This window comes from Oryza sativa, chromosome 12, assembly GCF_034140825.1.
Source record: "Oryza sativa Japonica Group chromosome 12, ASM3414082v1".
NCBI classification, from domain to species: Eukaryota; Viridiplantae; Streptophyta; class Magnoliopsida; order Poales; family Poaceae; genus Oryza; species Oryza sativa.
The window spans coordinates 10,817,584-10,839,045 of record NC_089046.1 but is presented as its reverse complement, the minus strand read 5'-3'; the positions used below and the strand labels follow the sequence as shown (position 1 = coordinate 10,839,045).

General features: G+C 41.7%; 3 protein-coding genes across 7 annotated transcripts; 1 reads left to right on the top strand and 2 right to left on the bottom strand.

Moving 5' to 3' along the window:
- Positions 1-2,369: 2,369 nt before the first annotated feature.
- LOC4351991 (ultraviolet-B receptor UVR8) lies at positions 2,370-6,744 on the bottom strand. 5 transcript variants are annotated; one of them, XM_015764480.3, is made up of 6 exons: positions 6,332-6,744; positions 5,125-5,451; positions 4,702-5,051; positions 4,211-4,612; positions 3,401-3,779; positions 2,370-2,918 (listed from the first exon to the last, which is right to left on the bottom strand). In XM_015764480.3, the coding sequence occupies exons 2-6, from the start codon at positions 5,350-5,352 to the stop codon at positions 2,673-2,675; spliced, it is 1,605 nt and encodes a 534-aa protein (XP_015619966.1). In that variant the 5' UTR covers positions 5,353-5,451; positions 6,332-6,744; the 3' UTR covers positions 2,370-2,672. The 5 variants fall into 5 exon arrangements, with proteins under 5 accessions (XP_015619966.1, XP_015619965.1, XP_015619967.1 ...); XM_015764479.3 differs by having other exon boundaries at positions 6,428-6,744; XM_015764481.3 differs by having other exon boundaries at positions 6,509-6,744.
- Positions 6,745-8,787: 2,043 nt separating this feature from the next.
- Positions 8,788-11,160, bottom strand: LOC4351990 (protein LOW PHOTOSYNTHETIC EFFICIENCY 1, chloroplastic). The gene is made up of 2 exons (XM_015762728.3): positions 10,907-11,160; positions 8,788-10,812 (listed from the first exon to the last, which is right to left on the bottom strand). Exons 1-2 carry the CDS (start codon positions 11,054-11,056, stop codon positions 8,935-8,937), a joined length of 2,028 nt encoding a protein of 675 aa, XP_015618214.1. The 5' UTR covers positions 11,057-11,160; the 3' UTR covers positions 8,788-8,934.
- Positions 11,161-14,521: 3,361 nt separating this feature from the next.
- On the top strand, positions 14,522-20,999 carry LOC4351989 (protein RETICULATA-RELATED 1, chloroplastic). Its single transcript, XM_015765037.3, has 8 exons — positions 14,522-14,935; positions 15,612-15,773; positions 15,871-15,963; positions 16,049-16,164; positions 18,342-18,440; positions 18,513-18,818; positions 18,937-19,101; positions 20,393-20,999. Exons 1-8 carry the CDS (start codon positions 14,549-14,551, stop codon positions 20,655-20,657), a joined length of 1,593 nt encoding a protein of 530 aa, XP_015620523.1. The 5' UTR covers positions 14,522-14,548; the 3' UTR covers positions 20,658-20,999.
- The last annotated feature ends 463 nt before the right edge of the window (positions 21,000-21,462 follow it).

The window sequence follows — 21,462 nt, the reverse complement described above, 5'->3', positions numbered from 1 at the left end:
AGAGGAAGAAGGAGAAAGAGAGTGTGGAGAGAGTATGACAGGTGGGCCCGCATTAGGGGTATTTTGGTCCGGAAAAAAGTTAAAATTGAGGAAAAACATTTCTATTCACCTAAAAGAGCGAAAATAGTATTTTGGTGAACACCTCTCAGTTTAGGATAGCATTTTAGTGAATCAATTTGAAAGGATAGTATTTCAGCGAAACCACTCTTTTGCGATAGTATAATCCCAATTTTCTCCTACTTTGCATGGGGGTACCGCTCCTCCTTCGGTGTGCGGGAGTAGAGTGAAAGGGTAAATATGTACTTTCGCGTTTATCCTCTTCCATGATGCTCTCGCCTCTCATTTTTGCATCGTCAAAGCCCCAGGCGGCGCGGCGCCGTCAGGAGATCGGCGATGCCCCAGGCGGCGGCATTAGGAGGTCCAGCCAGGCTCTCGACAGTGGTGCTTATATCAGGGTGATGCTCTTGCCAGCGGCAGTTAGGATCTTAATGAAATCTCAAGAGGCAAATATCAGGGGTCCGGCGAAGCTCTCGGCGGTGGTGGTCACAAGCTCGGTGATGCCCCCCCCCCCCCCCCCGGCTACGCTCATGGGCTACTGGGCTAGAAGATGCTGCCAGTTGCATGGCTGACTTCCCGTCCTTTAATTTCAGCGAAGCTCAGTAGCTCACCCACCTATTTCTTTCGTGGCACAAATATACTGGTGTTGATTTTTGGTGGAAAAAAACTTCGTTGTTACTCTTGCTTACTATGGTTATTGGATCGATTAATTACTGTTATATTCCATTAAGCAATAAGCATCTAGCCAATAGCCGGCTCGGGACGGCGGCAGGCACAGCGGCCTCGATGAGAGGGCGGTGGGCTGGATGCGGCGGCGCCTGGAGCGGCCTCGATGCGCCGGCGGCCGCGGCAGCCTCGTTGTGGCGGCAGCCGCGCCAGGGTCGATGCGATGGCGCCGCGGCGAGAGAACAGGCTTGATACGGAGGCGCCGGGGAAGCTTCAATGCAACAGCGAGGAACGGATCATTAGCACGGGCACCTCATTTTCATTAGACGGTCCTACCCCTATTAAACCGATGGTTAGATTAGATTGGTACCTCATACCTCATGGTACCTCTTTAAGGATGGGAAAGATGCTCCAATGTAAATGTTGCACTATCTTGTGCAGTTTGTTTAAAAAATAAATGTAATCTTTTTAGGGATGTGTAATGAATTTTTAGGGATGTAAATGTAAATGTAAATGTTTAGGGATGAATTTTTAGGGGTGTAATGAGTCTTTTAAAAAATAAATGTAAATGTTAGGGATGTGTTATGAATTTTTTTGTCCTCTTTTAGGATTTGGGCCATGGAACATGGGCCATGGGCCGTTTGAGCGAGACAGGTTTCCCATATGGAAAAAGTACACCGAAAGCCCCTCAACTTGTCATCGAGTTACAAAATCATCTCCCAACCGCAAAACCAGATATATGACATCCCTCAACTTTAAAAACCGTTTACTTTAGATCCTTCGGTGGTTTTGATCCCGATTTTATCCGACGTGGCGGCTAAGTTAGCGTGGGACCCACATATCAGGATGCCACATCAGCACACTCTCTCTTCCCCCTCCTCTCCCTTCTCTCTGTCTCTCTAGTCTAGTACTTCATATGCTTAGTATTGTTAAAATTGCCAGTTCCTGAAACTGCACACAAATTTATTCCACCTACCTATTCAGCTATCCCTTACATTTTGAGGGTTTCTTTGGAACGCAGGGTAGGATGTCACGTGTCCTACGAAGAAAAAGTTCACCTGAAATTACAGAACATCTTGTTTGATAACCCCATATGAAAAACATAGACACTAGCAAGATCTCATGTTATTTTTCCTCCATAATTCCTATGAAATGGCACCTTCCATACGAATTTTAAGGAATTTCTTACATATATTCCTTTGTTTCAAAAGATCACATAGAACCCCCCCCCCCCCCCCACTTCAATTCTTCAAAATTCTTCCAAGTTTCATTTGTTCCAAAGGAGCCATGAAAGGTTATATGGTATTTTAGGACATTTAGCTTGCCCACCCCGCTTGCATTCCTTGCATTCCTACTGCTAGTTACAGCGGCTCAAAAAAGGGCAAAGGAATAGCGAAAGTTAAGGCGGAAGTACCAAACATCATGTTTATCAGAAAAACACCTTATCACAAAAGCATCGCATATGAGCTTCTAGACAATTTAACAGGGCCTGAATATAAACGGCACGCTGACAGTAGCATATTTCCAAACGTACACAACAATGTCAATCAACTAGAAATAAATATATAAATATATATTATTATATCTCTCTCTCACACACACACACACCCCTGTTTAGAAGAAATATAAATGGTGCAGATGTAGAGTTAAGGTAAATTTCACAGGATGTTAAAAGCCAGCTACTCATGTTTTAAAGGAACTGGCAATGAGACCTGACTGTTATATTTACATGATAATCATATATACAAAGTTTCTAAACCGAACCAATCATATGAACAACAGACTGTTTAATTGATGGTAACTATTTTCACAAGGATTAGCTGCAGAGCAGGATGAGGCTGATGAACAGCCAACAAGCTAAAGGGCGCGCAATGCAATCAATTTGAAAGTTAACGTTAGAAGAGTGCATCTGGAGAGAAAAGGAGATGAAGTGGCGTTGCAATTTGGACCTAACTGAGGTCAATTTCAACACGCTCCGGTGTCCCCCTCTCGCTTTCCTGCGCGACGAGTTCGGTACCTAGCTGCCCTTTGTCCCCTGCACCAAACGCATAGAGTTTTCCTGAATCTGTCAGTGCAAATGTATGTGCATTCCAGTAAATGGAGTTAGTGAGGCTGATCTGAGCAACCCTTTCATTTGTTCTTTTCAAAGAAGTCACCAACTCCGGGCTAAGGACATTAGTGTGCCTATTATTACCCTGGAAAAAGAAAAAAATATACATCAAGTTCAGAAGCAGAGAGTAAAGAAAAGGTTTATTATACTGATTCTAATTCGCAGAGAGAAATGCAAAGTTATAAAAGGTATATGAGCAAATGTGTTTATCTTTTCACTGAAGATTATCATTGTGAGTAAGGATGAGCAGATAGGTGAAGAGCTAAAAGAAAATGAAATTCACAGTAGAGGGTTAATAGACCCTCAATCTTTTGACAAAACGGAAGACAGACATTACTGACCAATACTCTTAGAAAATAACAATAGTAGATTGAAATACATACTGTGTGATTTAATTGGTAAATTGCATTTAGTGTAGCATTTAACAAAAATTATGGAACTGTGTAGAGAATCATAGAGCATTGAGCTTTGACAGCCTATTGTGAATATGCAGACAGAATGAAAATATAACTCCATGTTTTTGTTAAATAACTTCAAGTATTCAAAACATGAAAACTAGTGCCTAACCTCAGTTATAGTGTTGTGGCCAAGACTTGATGATTCACCACATCCAAACGAGTAAACATCACCTTTATCAGATACAACAAATGTGGTGTAATCTCCAGTTGCTACATGGACAGCCCTCACATTGACTAAGGACTCAACAACCTTAGGAACAGACTCACATTCCTCATTACCGTGACCCAAGCAGCCATACCGCCCCCATCCCCAAGTGCAAACACGCCCATCCTTGCCTACAACAGCAGCATGCCAAGCACCAGCAGCAACCACTACTGGTTGTATATTCAAAGCTTGGAACTGCTCGATTAACCTAGGGTATTTCTCATCGGTTCGAGAACCATGGCCAAGTTTCCCACCTAACCCACAACCAACAGAATAAACAGACCTGCAACAAAAATAGGACAAAAGCATTTTAATAGTTTTATCATATCTATAACAGCTGGTGTATAGGTAAAAATATTCAAAACTTGCATACTGGTTCACCTGTCTATCAAAGCAAAAGACAAATTCATTGAAAATGTTAAAACAATTTTTCATATGTTATAACGGAATAAGAGACATTAGTTTTTTTTATTATTTTATCTGATCATACAAAACATTAAAATAATACAGTAGCTATACTACATGCAAATGTAATACTTACTTGACATTAGTTCACCTATTAGCTAATTGTTGTCAAATTAACCAAGGCTGAATAGTGAAGAGTGAGGCTAAATGCAAATAACGTGTGGTTTGTTTATTAAAAAAAATAGTATATCACTAAGCCATACTTCACAGCATTGACAAAAAGTTGCATGTTTGGGTGAAAAATCTTACATGCCACTTGGTTGGCATGCCAGAGCCAGGAGATAGCAGTAGCCTGCGGCAATCTGCACAACTGGAATGTTCTCAAGAGGGCCTGCTAGAAGATGAGGCTGAACATCATTTGGCTCTGTCTGATGACCAAGTTTCATGTCATTCCCCCAAGAAAATGTATACACATGACCTTCCCGAGATAAAACTGCAGTAAAGAAGTTCCCGATTGCTGCCTGGACAATGTATATGTCCTTCAATGATTCCACCAGCTGTGGTGTGGTGACAACCCTAGAACCTTGGGCTGCATATTCCACTTCTCCAAATGAATCCTTTCCAAATGCATAGACCCTACCAGCATCACTAACAAGCATTGTGCGTCCTGCTCCTGCTGCCGCTTGAATAATTCTAATACCCTGCAATGATCTATACGAGCACCAACAGACATTTAGCACTCTTTTAATCTACATTTGTGTCATGACTAAAGTTATGATAACTGTATATTCTAGAAGCACCTGATAATCCGTGGCCTCCACTCCTCTTCTAAACTACCATGGCCAAGTTGACCAGAGCTGTTGGACCCAAAAGTATACACTGCACCGCTTGTTGTCACAGCGATGCTGTGACCAGGTCCAGCGATTGCCTGAGATTTTTCCCTCCGGCAACATGCTTCACCTGCCATTATAAACCTAAGAACCAGCTTCCAACTCCCGCCGCAACGTTGCTTAAACATTTCTCTTTCTTGTTGAGTCATAGGTTTAAATATCGCCCGTTTCTGGCACATATCCAACGCTGCGAGTTCTGACATTGACAACTGAAAATCGGGAGGGAAATTGGCAGGCTTCCGGAAAAACGAGCATGTTGCCTATCGCAAGCACAAATTTCATCAGTGGCAATATCAATTCTACATTGGAGAGGAAGAACAAAACACTACTTGCCTCCAAGTGAGCGAGGTCATCAGGTTCCAGATTGCATGATGTGAGGACATGGAGGACAATTGATGGGTTTGCAGCCAAGGGGAATTCTCCAGGAGCAGAGCCACCAAAGCAATGGCGCTGTGACCTCTGAAACGACTGCTGCAACGGAGAAACAAGGGCAAGAGCATCATCTATGATAAGGTGGAGGGGTAGAGAGGAGGAAGCTCCACTGCTCGTCGTGGCGTCCATCTGCCACGGCTGCGACTTGCACTGCCTTATGCTTTTATCTCAAACTTGTGGTGTTCCTGGCTCTCCAGAAGTCCAGAGTGAATTAAGTACAGGACCATTCTGTAATGTGCAATGCATTAATGTAATCAAGACATGTAACTACAATCATTAATTGTTAAGTAACTTCTCTAACAAGCTCATCAGCACACCTTAGTTTAACACAATTAAACAATAATATGTTATATTATTCATCCGAATCAGAAAAGTGGATGAGAAAGAATCCATCCAACACTTGTAAACAAACAATCAGAGCATATCAATAATTGAAAGCATTCCCAAAGTCAATGCAATCAAACAGAGCATATCACCCTGACCAAACATATAGAGATGCCATATTCTTCTGGATGGCAAACAGACACTAAATCAGATGCAAAACAACCTCCAAAAATCAAGGAAACAAAGGAAGAAAACAACTGAAATCTCAAAACAGTGCCCCCAAACCCAGTCAAGAACACCATTAGACGGTTGTGAGGCTTGCACCAAGAAATGATTGATGCAGAACAGGAACATGTAAAATGGTAAAGGACAAAGAGCCACTTCCACCCCCTCACAAAACAAAGCATATTCCTCCCAACTCCACCCCCCACAAAAGTCTACCTTTCTTATCCTATCCAACAATTATCAACAATATCCACAGTTAACCAGTACACACACAAACAAGCAAGATTCCAACTGCATCATCGGCGGCAAAAGATCACACCCACTAACATCCTACCAGTAAAGAAAGACCCCAATTCGAGTAAACAACGAAGGATCCACGCTAATCGCCCCGATTCTGATGAAAGGATCACCAAAACCGAGAACATCATCTTTAAGCAGAGAACACCAATCCGAACAGACGATCATCAGGACCGCGATCATCGCCATGATCGGCTCCAATCATCCAACCTGACATCTAATTGATCGGCACACCACCCACAAGAAACCAAGAAATCCTCACCCGCTAATTCCCCCCTTGGTTCTTGGACCAAGAACACAAAAGAATCAAACCCCCTCCTCCTCACCAGAGGCAAAAAAAGGATCAACGAACACGCACCAACGGGCGGGTCGGCCAGTCAATCAATCGATCGGGAATTCTTGGGGTTGGGGGAGGAGGTTGGAGAGGCGTGAATCTAACCGAGAAACGGGGGAGGAGAGAGAGAGGGAGAGGATGAGAGCAGGCGAGCGACGGACAGGGACGAGCCTCCCAATAATGATGATGTGCGTGCGTGGAGAAGGGAGAGAGAGAGAGAGAGAGAGAGGAGAGGAGAGAGAGAAAAGCAAAGCTGCAGAAATACGCATCGAAACAGCAACCTCTCTCTCTCTCTCTCTACCGTCGTCGGCTGGTTCTTGGGGAGGAGATGAGGTGTCGACGAAGAGGGAGGAGGCGACGTCGAGGAGGAGCAAATCGCAGCGGCCACCGAGGAATCATGCGGTCGGAATTACGGGAATGCCATCGATGTCGCTGACAGGTGGGTTATGGAGGGGGTGGGGCCCACGTGTCGGTGGGCTGCGGTGGGACGGGTTTGGTGAGTTTATCGTCGTGCTGTTGGGGTTGGGGGTCAATTACTTGCGAGCCGGATTTGTTCGATGGCGTCAAGCAAACGTCCGCTGCAAGGAGTATTTTTGTCACTGATGGTCATACTATTGTTTATTTTCTGTAGGGTAAGTGTGTTTTACTCATAAAACTATTTTTTTCACTACTGGTTATAGGTCCTGGTTAGATTTCAACTTTTTTCTTTAAATTTTTAACTTTTCCATAACATCGAATTTTACTACACACAAACTTCTAACTTTTCTGTCACATTGTTTTAATTTCTTCAAACTTCCAATTTTAACGTGGCACTAAACACAAGCATAGTACTCCCTCCGACCTTTCTAAACATTTTGACCGTAGCACAGGTAAAACAAAAACAACGGGTTGGTTGAAAATTTATGTCAAATTTACCCTTGGCAATGATTTGGAAATAGAGAAGAATACAATAATAGGAAAACATACGAATAAAATGCCATGTTGGTTGGATTTGTATGGGATTTCATGACACAAAGAAAGTTTCAACACCGTAGTTTGATTGGCACATAAGAAAAATGCAGAATTACATGACACTGGAAGAAGAAAACATGAGGTGGAACCTCGTACTTATTTTTTCTCTAAAATTTCTCTACAATAGAAATTTCAAAAGAATTGGTAGGGATGTTTTTCATAGGATTATTTCTCATAGAATTCTTGTTTTTTTTTCCTTTGTTTCAAAGGGGCTGAGAAAATAAAGTGAATATGGGGAAAGGCTTGAATCCACAATACAAGTATCTAGAGTAGGGGTAAACTACTAATGAATGGTGTTGACGTATTTTAAAACAAATGATTTGATTGAAATTGACAATTATTCTAAATGGAGGGAGTATTTTCTTCTCTCAAAACATAGTTTCTAACATATTTTCCTAATTAGTGGGAAGAAGATGCGTACGCATACTACACTCACACCTGAGAATGCACTCTCTAAGAGACGAACAGCATGTGTGTAAATTTTTAGTGATAGCGTAACCGCGTGTGCGTAATATTCCTGAGCATCGGGATTTAAACCTAGGGGATAAAACCTTACACCATGGATTCGCTACCACACCGTGTAATGCTTTCCCTTGAGCCCCTGCATCTTGATTCACATTGAAAATAAGAAACTGCCGTTTAATCCAAACAGTTGAGTTGTCAAGTACTCCCTCCAATTTCTTTTTTAACTAAAAACAAAGGGAGTACAAAATTTTGGTGGGTGCATCATTCATAATTTTCTTGAGGAAATGTGGACAGTCCATTGAAAAGAAGAGAAAACGGGTAGGCAGTCACAAGCAGGAAGCTGATCAGAACTGTTGCAAGAGCTTATTCTTGCACATTTGCAATCTTCTTGTTTAAATTTCAGTACTTCTATATTATTCAAAAATCCTAGTCAATCAGAACTCTCGAGCCTGAAAACTCAAGGTAGTGCAGTAGTGGAAAGACCTGCTGCTCCTGATCGATACGGTTAATTGATCAAATTTAATTTGTGCTACTGGGACCTGCTGGATTTTCAGCATAAATTTCTCTTTCAAGAACCCTAGTTGCATCTTTTGAAAACCGGACTTTTCTCGTAACTCATTTGAGAATATAAATGTTTGCATAAAAATCACGTGAAGTTCCTTCAGATTTCCCAGTTCCAATTGGTGTTAAGCTCATTTCACTTCAGGAAAAAAAAGGCGGTTAAGTGACTATGATGCACAATGAAGATATCACATTTATAATCAAATACAAAATTGAACATTATTCATATGCAAAGTGGGTATATTTGAAGGAGATTAATGCAAACAATTGGAGGCATTTCAAATAAGCAAAATGGGAAAAACAATTCTAAGTCCATGAGGCAATCTCCTTCTACTTTCTACTCCGTATAAAGCAAATAACAAATTCACTACTGTATAATGATTGAATGTTTACAAATTACAAGTTAGGCAACTTACAAACAAATATCAGTGTGTTCTCAATGTTGGAGACTTGGAGTGAGTTTGAAGTGTTCAGAAAAAAGAGGGGGCCGAATGCTACATGATCCACCTTTCCGTTCTGTATCTATATAAACTAGATGTTCCAGTGCTACCAAAATGTTTTGTGCTGCTGGGAAGATCCCCAACATAATAACTACTCGAAAACTTGTTCTCTATCCTGATGGGTTCCACTTTCTTAACAGGCCGAGGACCCAAAGAATTTAGATCTATGAGGGAACCATAATCTTGGCATGCCTCCATTACAGTGTCGTATGATTTTGCAGGAAGCTCAAGCCCTTGGTTGCAAGCCCTCATGTACATCTCATAGGCAAGCCTGGGTTTACCATCTTGTACAAGAGCTTCAATCAACATCTGATATGTAATTTCATTTGGCTCAATGTTCTGCACTTTCATCCTATGGAACCATTCAAAAGCAGAGCCACCCTTATTGTTTCTCACGCATGCGCTGATTATCGCATTGAACGTAACAACAGTTGGTTCTATCTTTGCTGACAGCATACCACGAAGAACAGAATCTACCATAGCATGGTTCCCCTTGCCAATGTAAATTGATACTAAGATTGTATATGCATGTAGGTTCGGCTTAACGCCTACCTTGCACATGTGTTCCCAAACTCGGAGTGCCTCATCATACAGCTTTCCCTTCTCAAGCGCACTCAGCAGCGCTCCGTAAGAAACTACATCCGGTGTCAACCCTTGATCTATCATTCTCTTAAATATATCCACTGCAGCAGATGTTTCAGCTGCTCTAGAACACGCAAGAAGGACGGCATTCCACTCTCTGCTTCCAGGCTTCAAGCCCTTCTGTTGCATCTTATCAAGCAGCCTTACACCCCACCTCCAAATGCCCCTTCTCTTTGCAGCATTGAGTAGAATATTGAAATGTGACATGATGAGCTCATACGACAAGTTATTCGGTTTGGGGCCTTTGTCCAACAAATCCTCATAAATCTCAAGAGCTGCCCACCACTTCTTAGCCTTGCCCATCAGCCAAATCAGATGATTGCACACAGATAAGCTGATCACGCCATCACCACGCTCACGGATCCTTTGGTACAGCTCCTTGGCAATGGTGTAATGCTCCTCACCTGTACATGCCCACACAAGCCGCTCGTAATCTCTCCTGTCTGGCTTCACCCCAGCTTCATCCATGCCAAGAAGAACTTTCAGCACCTCACCTACTGGATTCTCACCACCCACAAGAGACCGCCGCATCGCCATATAGCAGACACGGACAGTCAGCTTCTCAAACTTGACAAATTCTCGGTCCCAATCTTCATGATTCACCGCCAATTCACCCTTGTTGTACATCTCCCTTAGCTTGGTGATGAACTTGAGTGCCGCGAATGCATCGCCAGCCTTCTTGTAGGCCGACATCACTGTCGAGTATGTCGCCGCGGTGGGCACCAGGCCACTGCCCTCGATGGTGTCAAACACCCTGAAGACCTCATCAATCTTGCCTTGTTCGACATAGATTGACATCAGAGTGTTGAATGTCACAATGTTTGGGGGAACCCCCTGTGCCTCCATGTCTGCAAGCACATCGTGGATCCTCCCAAATTCCCCACTGTTCTTGACCGCGCCCAGCAGGCAGTTGTAGACGAACTGGTTGACGCCGCCGCCGCCGCCGCCACTCCCGCTTCCCCTCTTGAGGTGCTCCACGACGGCGAACGCGGCGTCGAGGCGCCTCTCCTTGCCCAGCCCCCGGATCACCGAGGTATACACCTGGAGCGGCAGGTGCTCCTCGCCGCCGCCACCGTCGTCCAGGAAGCCCTTCACCAGGGTCTCCACTTCGTCGGCCGTCCTGGCGTCCCGCAGCGCCGCGCCGACCGCGGCGACATCGACGTCACCGCCTCCCCTCGCCCTCCTCCCGCCGCCGCCGCCGGTGCCACCGTCAGCACCGCCGACCGCGAACTGCGGGGTCCTAGAACGGAACGCGTCACACTCGGAAAGCCGCTCGTCCATTTCACGGAGGATACGAGGGTTGAGTACAGGGGTTCGGGAGTACCTCGGCAGCGAACCTGCGGCGGGGCGACGAAGGCTGGTGGTGGAGCGGGAGGTGGAGGTGCAGGTGCGGCGGGCGCGGGGGGTGGTGACGGCGAGCGGCGGCGGCGGCGGTGGCGGAGGCGGGGTGGAAGACGGCGAGGGGGGAAGCCATTGGGGCGCTGGTGTGGCCGCTGGAAGAGAAGGTGGGAGGGGGAAGGGAGGCTATCTGCTGCTGCGGTGGCCACAAGTTTCCGCCGACTTGGCGTGCGCGCTCCTGCAGTAGACGACAAACGTTGGCTTGTGTTTTGTGGGGTCAAGTTGGATGTGCGTCAATGTTGGATGGCTATCGGCACGCACCGTACGTGGTGCGTCTTTGAGCACAGTCGTAATGTGGAATTTTTGTCCATTTTCTATGTTTTATTTTATGAGAGCCTGGTATTTGCTCTAGGAAAATGCTTGTTTCTTGTTACTCATATTTTTAGCTTCTATTTTTTGAGTTGTGAAAAGGTTGATTTCTCAAGTATAAAAATTTGGAGTAGATAATACTAGTGCCTATGTATTATGGAGGGGAACATAAAATACAGGGCATGTTTACTTTGACGCCATTTTCAACCTTACTAAATTTTGGCATTGCCAAAATTTTAGCATAGTTTTCAAAATTTTGGCAACTTACCAAAATTTTGGCATGATTTCTTATATAGTTACAAAAATTTAGCGGCAAACTAAATGTAGCCACTTTTTTTTGACAACTTTACCAAAATTTGGTAAGGTTGAAAATGGCATTAAAGTGAACAGGCCCACAATAGACTCGTATAAATTCTGACAATCAACATCCACCGCAAATTAGATCCGTGCATGTAAAATCTCTTAATGACAAGAAGAGCTAACTTCCCACTTGAATCACACATTGATATTACAAGAAACATGACAAAGGGATGACTTCTAATAGTTTGATAAGTTGAGGGATAGGTTTTTACAAGTTCAAAAATAGAGATAAGGTAATCAAACTATGTCAAGAGTTAACATATAAGAATAGGCATTATCCTTTGAAATAAAATCATCATAAAACTATTATGGAATTTGTGCGCTTAGTAGAGATTTGCCGTATATCCACAATTGTCTGCATGCGGGATTTTAGCATACAGTATTTTCTATCCACTTTTATTATATTGCATGGTAGGAGCAATTTAAATACTATTTAGAAATTTTAAAAAAAAACATCACTTTCTTTCTTAGATTTATTTTTACTGGTGTGAAGACACTGAAAACTATGCGAGTGATTTCTAGGTCATTCTCCTATGCACTCCATGATTTAGGGGGAAATATCCTCCAAATTTGTCCAAAGTAGTACTCCCTCCATTTCACATTATGACATTATAAGTCATTTTTGACTTTTTTTCTTAGTCAATTTTTAAAAATTTGACCAAATTTATGTAAAAAAATTAGCAACATCTAAAATACCAAAGTTGGTTTTTATTAAAACTAACATTTGATATATTTTAATAATGTATTTGTTTTATGTTGAAAATTTCGCTATATTTTTCTATAAACTTAGTCAAACTTCAAAAAATTGATTAGAAAAAAATAGTCAAAGCGACTTATAATTTGGAGTATAATTTTAATTTACCCCAAATTAAAAACAATACCATGCCTAAAATGGCTACACAAACATAATCACTCCCCCCTGGCCCCCAATTGCACCTAGTATTGACAAACTAGCACTAACTCCCGCCATATTAACGTTGCTGTGCCTCACTCCAATTCCCCTCTCCTATATCAAAAGGAGAGATTAATCTATAGTTGAATAAGGTCGGCATGAAAAAAAAATATAAACAAGAAATAAAAGTGCTACTTTGATGAACCCTCACATGTGCAAAATCTTTCCTCAGCACAATGGTTTAGGAGAATTGCCGAAGTTGATAAATTTACTACCACATCTTTCCTCGAAGCTTATATTATGCATGAAACATTGCCAGGGATAACATGATGTTTCATTCAATCTTTTATATATTTTTTTTGTCAATTGTCATATTTAATTTGCTGGGTATTTCTTAGAGTGGGTCAAGAAGTACCCACAGATGAGGACACACCACCTATGTGTGCAAAGTACTTAAAATGCCCAAGCAAGACAACCTTAGACGGTTTTATTGATGATACGAGTATAACAATGCCAAATGTAGCCTTTTGCGGATTAACTTCACGAGTAACTCCATTTAAGTAATAAAAAAGAGAGACTTGAAATATCATTGACCGGAGAAGGTGTGACTTGAAACTAATGCATGAATTGCCATATCTAGAATATTTAAAGATATGCTATTAGACCAACAATATGCCAGATATGCAATTTTGACAATTTTCGTTCGAAATTCACATGTTTTGAGCCATGTCAAAACAAGATTTAGCGGGACAATTTTAACAAAATTGGAAAAGTTCAAATTTCAAATGCGAAGTGCAAAAAAAAAATCCCTATGAAGGGTATGATGTTTGTTTTTTTTTAAAAAAATAGAATTTAGATGCGATTTTGGACCCCTATCTATTGGGAATTTCCTTTAGAAAGGAGAAGGATTCATGGGCAAAAAGATGATGAATCTTCAGCCCATTGAGCTCATTTTAGACGGAATTAATAATGTGTGTTGATGGACTTTACATTATGTTGCGATAAAATGTGGATGTTATGGACTTGAAATTGTTGTGTACTTGTGTTGATGAAAATACATTGTACATTGATCTGTCTTCAAAATTAGGTTTTCCAAATGATACAAGGGTCATGCCACAGTTTTTCATTAATTTTTTGCTATTTTTGCCCATCTTCCCTACATATTCTAATAGTTTTCACCACTTCCCAATCAATTTCTCCAGTATTGCATCTTCCATTCATATTCTACATTCAAGCATTTGTATATGCGTTTGTTCTATTTCTAGTCCAAAACAAATTCAATGAATCTCGTACAAATGGAATGGATTCCAATTAATTAACTTTGAATGCATTCCATTCTAATTTTAGAAGTTATACAGAGTTCAAATTCAAATTTTGGTTTGCGAACTTCCTTTGGATTTTGTTTGAGCCAAGATGATGTGGTACCACTGTTCATGGTGTGATAATAACAATTTGCCATCCCACCACGAGTCATGCCACGATTTCTTTTATCGGTATCACAACATTGCTAGAAATATGTTTTTAAGAATTTAATTAATTAGAGTTAGTACGATTTTTTTTAATTTTCTATACTTACCACATTTTGCTGTTCACATGAATTTCATCCAATCAAAAAAAAAACACATTTACTATAGTCACTTCTTTCCTTCCAATTCAAATGTGAGTGTAATCGGAGCAAAACTTGAACCAGAGTCACTAAGCCCGTGACCCTTTTTTTCTCTTTACACCCCACGTGCCAGAATCTTCAGTGTCAAACAACCCAGAAAAGCTCCCTTAATCCAAATCTCTAACCCCCCACGCTAAAAAAAGCAGGGAATTCCCCAGCAGGCAAGGCAGCCTCATCACTCAACCGATTACTATTTGATTTGATAATAATAAAAAAACAAACAGAAAAGAAGAAAAGAAAATCATCCGATAGCCTCTCCTCTCCCCCCTTCCCCTCTCTTTCGATAAAGCCTCCGGAGGGCACCGGAGGGCGTCGACCACCACCACCACCAACCCCCATCCATGGCGTCCCTCGCCGCCTTCCATCCGGCCGCGCCCCGCGCCGGGGCGCACCACCCGCGCCGCCCCAACCCGGCCACCGGCCTCCTCCGCCTCCGCCTCCCCGCACCCCCGCGCCGGAGGGCCCGCGCCGCCCCGCGCCTCGCGGTCTCCGCCTCCTCCGCGGGCGCGGGCGCCGCGTCGCCCTCCCCGGCCGCGGGGTGGGGCCGGTCCGACGCGGCGTCGTCGCTGGAGCGGTGCCTCGCCGCGTCCGGGTCCGCCGCGCCGGCCTCGGCGCCCACCCGCGCCCCGCCGGCGATGAAGGGTGGGAAGCAGTACGGGTCGTTCGGCGCCGTCACGCTCGAGCGGAAGGTCGACCTCTCCAAGGGACGGAAGAAGATCACGCCCGAGGTAGGGTGGCTAATCATCATCATCATCATCATCCTCATCCTTTTCAGAGATAGGTTTAGGGGGTTCGGGAGATAAGATAGCCTTCGTGTTGTTCTGAATTGGATGGTAGAGAGGTGAGGATATCAATCTAAATTCGTTTTGAAACTGGATGGATGGACTCGAAGGCCAAAATATAATGGATAAGGTTTGATGACGCAATGGCTCATGTGTGGGGTTTGTAGAGGATTATTCATGATATGGGAGCAATTTCCTGTTTGTATCTTTCAGCAGAATAATATGTTCCCCTGAATTTGCTTCGAATAGAGTACTAGGCCAATTACTATAGACTTAATGTTATACCCAAACTCATGTTATTTCTCTGACTGATGTTGATCTGGTGGTAGGTTGGGATTCGTATAACTATCGTATGTCCAACTTCACCGAGTGCTTCATTTCTTTGCTCTAGAAAAAAAAAGTACCGCACCATTTTGTTTTTATGAACTAGATGAAATTATCCTGTCATGTTGAGACAAGCTTGATGAGCTGTTAGCTTAATAAGTCAGTTCTGTATGCATATGTATATTTTTACTTTGAAGGCAAAATATCTGTTATTCCATCGTACTGCCATATTAATTTGTGAGTTTGATGACTGGATTGCATATATTCATCATATGCCTCTTCTTTTAAAATGTTGCAGCTGGCAACAGGTGGTGGCGGTGGTGATATTGGGAAAAGGATTGGTCATGGTGGTGGTGATGGTGGAGATGATGATGGCGATGATGATGATTACTTTGATGATTTTGATGATGGCGACGAAGAAGAAGGTGGCCTTTTTCGGAGACGAATTGTCATTCAGGAGGTGAAATCCTAAATATTTATAATCAAATACATTTATTTCTAAATACTGGAAAATATTGAAACCTATGTGCTGATTATTTCTTCTTCCATTGTACCAGCTTTTCAATAGAGAGTTTGTGGATGCTGTGATGCAAGAGTGGTGTAAAACGATGAGTAATTTGCCTGCTGGTCTCCGCCAAGCTTATGAGATGGTAAGATTTCATCTTTTGTTTCTCATGGCATACTTTGGTACCAAAGACTGAATTGCATTGACTGATCATGATATATGTTATCTAGGGTTTGGTAAGTTCTGCCCAGATGGTCCGATATTTGGCGATATTTGCAAGGCCTACTCATTCTAGGTCCTTCTCACGAGCTCTTCCTGGATGGCTTTCCAGAGGTCTTGTTGGAAGGTAACAGCTAGATGTCCACACTTAGTTTCTTGTCTACTACATTGTGTATGTTTTTTGCATATAATATTTTTTTGGCATTCATTCATATGCCTTCTAAGGCATAATTCATGTTGTAACAGGCATAAATTACCTTGTTGTACTATGATTAGATTGCTAATATTTTCTTGGTTGCACATTTTGCTGCAAGGAATATACAGAGAGAAAAGAGATAACCTCACTATTTCTAGGTTTATTCATATACCTTTTTTGTTGTAATGCCCCAACCACCCAATTTGTGAGAAGTTTCGTTTACCAGTCAAACTACGAAAATAATATTTTTGTATATACCACCGGAACAATGTTTCAGCTTGCTGCTTCATGCCACACTGCACCAGCTGAACATCTGGGGAATTAGTTACCAAGGACCACATGTTGAAACATTGACCAGAGTGGGAAGCTCTTTGAAACACCAAAATGGAAGTCTTTTCCCTCTATACCATATCCGTTCTATTCCACAGCTGTGACCGTAACTCATCATTGTTTCCTCCAAATTCCACATCTTGCTTGCCCCGTGCAACATGACTGCTAGCTATTTCTCAGGTGGCACCCCTTAGAAGAATGCTGGCATGGATCCCATGTATAGACATGGACTTGCCTCAGCACCATCACCTGTGCCTATGTGGGAGAGCATAGAGTATGGTTTGGCACAATCAGAACAGGACTAGGGGTGGTTGATCTCATTTGAAGTAGGGTGCACCTTGCCATCTGCACGTTTCTGTTATCCATGGCATTGTGATGTACTTGTTGATGCTATTCCACTTCTAGTTGCACCTTTCCATAGTACACCACTGACCATTATACAGACCTCACCTCTGCCATGGCGTGCGGAAGATAGGTAACATGCTGCAGATTTTGCTTAGTAGGGAAGCATTGATAGGATGTATATCTAGAATTCGTTGTGGAGGTGGGATAAAGCTTTCATTGAGTACAGGCGGCATGAATACTATTGGCAACATGTGCAGTGGGCAACCTTAACATTTTAACTCAACCCCGCATGGTTTATTTGCCTAGCTGGTGGAAAGTGCCATCAAGCAGCAGTTTTAGTCATTCCAGTGGTATATACAAAAATGTGTTTAGCGACTGCATATGCAAAAAGCAGCTAATTTCTAACAGTATGTGCAAAATCTGCTCTCATGAACTAATGAATCAGAGTGGAGGTTTATTTTAGTGTTTATACTTTTAACGTCAGTCCTGCAGTATATTGTCTGTTCCTATGTATTCCTGGAAGTCTTGTGCTCATATTTTGTCGATAGTAGCCACACAGTTTCTGTCTTAAATGATATGGAGTATCATTGTTCAATATTTTACTGAACAAAAAGAATGGCAAGCAAAAACTATTGATAACAATAGATGTAGGGGTAAACCTTGATGTGCTCTTAGCTGTATATGCTCTTTATTTTAAAGAAATCTTTTCTCATCATGTAATTATTTACATCATTTTAATTTACTCATGCTCATTGAATGGCCTTCATAGCTGAAACAAAAGAAGCTTATTTTAAATAAAAGTTTGGGGAAGGGCCAATATAACATATTTGGAATATGAAAGATAAACAAATATGTAGTAGCTTGGGTGGCACTATAACTTATTTGAAGATGATAGGTGACACCTAGCTCTCTTTGCCTCATTTTGTTTGAGGGAGGGGTGTTTTATGCTGGCAGTAGGAATGGAGATTTAGTTATTTGGACTTAAATGCAAGCCAGAAAGCAAAGTTGAGATGTTCCCCTCCTTTATTAGAAAAGCGTGTTCATGAATACTGTCTCAAGAAGTGCTTTTTCTTCTTATTTGGTTTTATGATTGAAATGACTGAAGTTGGTAACCATAATTTTGGTTCCATCTATATAGGATATATAGATTTATCACTTAGCTTGTAGGTTTTCTGAATTTAAAACCAAACTGTAACATATTTCTTGTTTTGGTACCTTAAGAAGTCTTAACTTCCAACTTTATATCAAGCTTAGCTTGTATTTCAGTAGTTGGTGAACTCCATCAAACAAACGCTTGCATTTCGTTGGCCACACTTACTCAATAAATGCTTGGTTAAATATGAATGGAGATGTCTTGGTTGTAAATCTGGCTTATTCCATTGTTGATTTTCGTAACACCAGTTTAAATTGTCTCGTGTTCTGTCAAAATGCAGAACGCTTGCAGATCCATCATTCCCACATAAGATAGCTTTTGAGTTCATGGCTACCTTTTTCTCATCTGTTTGGTGGGAGATGAACATACGTAAGGAGAGGTATGCATATTATCTGCGATCTCCTTTTCAACAGTTTAATTTTTACCAACTCTTCTAACTCTGAGAAATTAGGTTTGAGCAAGAATGGGATTTGGCTGTCGTCAATGCTCTGACTGCATCTTGTTGCAATGTGATGGTTCTTGGGCTTCTGGCACCATGCCGCTCATATGGGAGCACATCCCGATTTGACTTCCAGAATGCAATTGAGAAACTTCCCAACAACATTTTTGAGAAGAGTTATCCTTTGAGACAGTTTGATCTACAAAAACGAATCAGTGCTTTCTTTTACAAAGCGGCAGAGCTTAGCTTGTTAGGGGTAGTTGCTGGTTCTATTCAAGGTGGTCTCTCAAAAGCCTTGTCTGCAAGAAAGGAAAGGAGGTGGGTTCATCACAGTTTTGATTCATAGAGTCATAAGAAAAGATTCTTCTAAGCTTTTCTGATCTAATCATTCTGGAATTTAACCTTTGGGTCTTTATTTTTCTAATCTTATATATAGGTTATCGGTTACCATTCCTTCTGTCAGCACAAATGCCCTTGGCTATGGAGCCTTCCTAGGACTATATGCAAACTTGCGGTATCAACTATTGTGTGGACTGGATCAGTATATGGTCAGGCGATTTGATGTTCTTGGTGTGGCAATCTTCTTCAGCACAGCACTAAGGTAACTATAGCTATCTAGAATATCCCACAGATAGTGTACTTTGTTATGCATAAAGGCAGAAACTTGGTTTTCTGAGATTAAACCATTGTTGGTGCATAGGATATTGTTGTTGGTGCTAGTCTGTATCAATTTTAATTACATGGGTTGTTAATATGTTCTGATTGATTTTTCACCTTTTTGTCTTGGGCTGTGAAAGTGGACAGCAACCTTCATTGAGATCTAGGCACTCACGGAAATGATTATTTCTGATATCTGTATTATCTAGAAACAAGATTAAGTAGCAATTTGCAGTGGTAGAGCCATAAAAACATGGGTTTCCCAGAGTTTTGGAGTTCACTCTATTGGTATAACATACCGTTTCAGATAAGAACACTCTTCAAAAAATTTCATCAAGTATGAACCTTTTGGTACCTGTTGTTAGGCCTGTGGCTCTCTCCTTCCTGTTACATATGAGAAACTGGAAATCATCGCCGGTTGGCTATCAAAATTGAAATAGGAAGGTTTGCATTTATCTGATGATGATTAGGAAGTTCATGCCCAGTTCCAGCAGATAATCACAGTTACTGTGTTCATGGAAAAAATATTATTGGCAAATTTAAATTTAATACATCCTAAACATGCAGTTTGATTAGCGGGTAACTGCTCGATTTTAGTTCTCGCAGCACTAGATCTGATTTGCTTCATAGTATATGGTTTTAGGTTATGCCTTTGAAATTTAGGGATTGTTAACTGTCCCCTGATATATGTACTATTCTTGTGAGAAATGCTTGTTGAATTTCTTTATTTAGTGATAAATCGTATGCTCATGACCTTCCACAGTTGGGTTGTGGTTAGAGTTCATAATTATGGATATGGCTGTGGCTGCATAACGACTATGTGAACTTTTCAGCAGTGCTTTGTTTGTATCTTGAGTTGTTGACTAAAAGTTGTATATAGGAGCTAATTGTGTATGCTAGATAATTTGATCTTCATTATGCCCTTGTTTAGATCCAAACTTTTTCTTCAAACTTCCAACTTTTCCATCACATCAAAACACATAAACTTCCAACTTTTCCGTCACATCGTTCCAATTTCAACCAAACTTCCAATTTTGGCGTGAACTAAACACACCCTATATTATAATTCACTTTAATTTTAACAGTTGCATATTTCTGTAATAATTGCTTTCTTTAATAATTCCATCGGTTCACACTATTTCTATTGCCCGTGTTCCAGTCTTCCAGGAGTGTTTTAATTGCATTTTATGGGGGCCACACTCTTGTCACTAATCCTGGTGCCATTTGTATTGCAGATTGACGAATATTCAGATTGGTGAATCATCGAGACGCACATGGCTTGGGGAGGAAGCTGATCCACAGTACTCAGATCGGCTGCTGAGAGCATATAAAAGACCAGTCGAGGTTGCTGGAGACCAACAAGATTCAAGGTGGTTTATATCGAAGGATGCGATTGTATCTGGCCTTGGTCTTCTCGGCATCAAGCAAGGTGGAACAGAAGCTGCATTGTCCAAGCCCCGCAGGAAGAGAGTTGTCCGAAAGAAAGTTGCCTCAACCTGAATTTAGTTGGATGTTGTCTAATGCTGGAACAATTTTGCTTTAGTTCCACTACGCCGTATTGAGTTCTACCCAGCAAGGCGAACGAGGGAAACCGTAGTTGGCAGCCAGCCTTGCAGTCTGTCGTGGAAGGCATCGAAGCGGTGGTGGTGGTCATAACTGGGAGGGTTCAGAACTGGAGGCCCTTTACCATTTTGTATCTTTTTTCTTCTCGCTTTCTGATAAGAATTGACATCCCAATTTCTTGTACTGTTGTGAGCCAAGTAGACTCGGCATAGTTGTAGTCCTGGAGATTGTTAAAGATACAGTCGTTAATATGAGCAAAACCATTCCATTTTTGATTTAGGTCATGTAGTTGCCCGATGTATTGCTTGTAGCATTACAAAGTTGGATGCCTCTTTATCGTCAGATCCAAATGGTGTATCCTGGAAGCATTATGGGCTTTATAGCCGTCCGTTTAATTGATGTTTGCTGTAAAATGTATTACTAGTTGTGTCAACATCATCGACGAGCGAACTGGAAATTTAGGGGATGTTTGGTCGACGATTAACATGGTCAAACCTTACATTAGGGGATGTTTGGTCGACGATTAACATAGTCAAACCTTACATTAGGCAAGCTTAACTAAGAAATTCTGTCTTTGAAAATTAGTATGGTTAGCCATAAGCCCATAGTAATAGTAACTAAACAACCTAAGAAATTGTTATCTGCCTAAGGTTTATCTTGGCAAGTTGATGCATCTAACCAAATAATACTCCATTTTGATCAAAAGTCAAGAGGGAGTACACCCTTAATACCCCACGTGTTA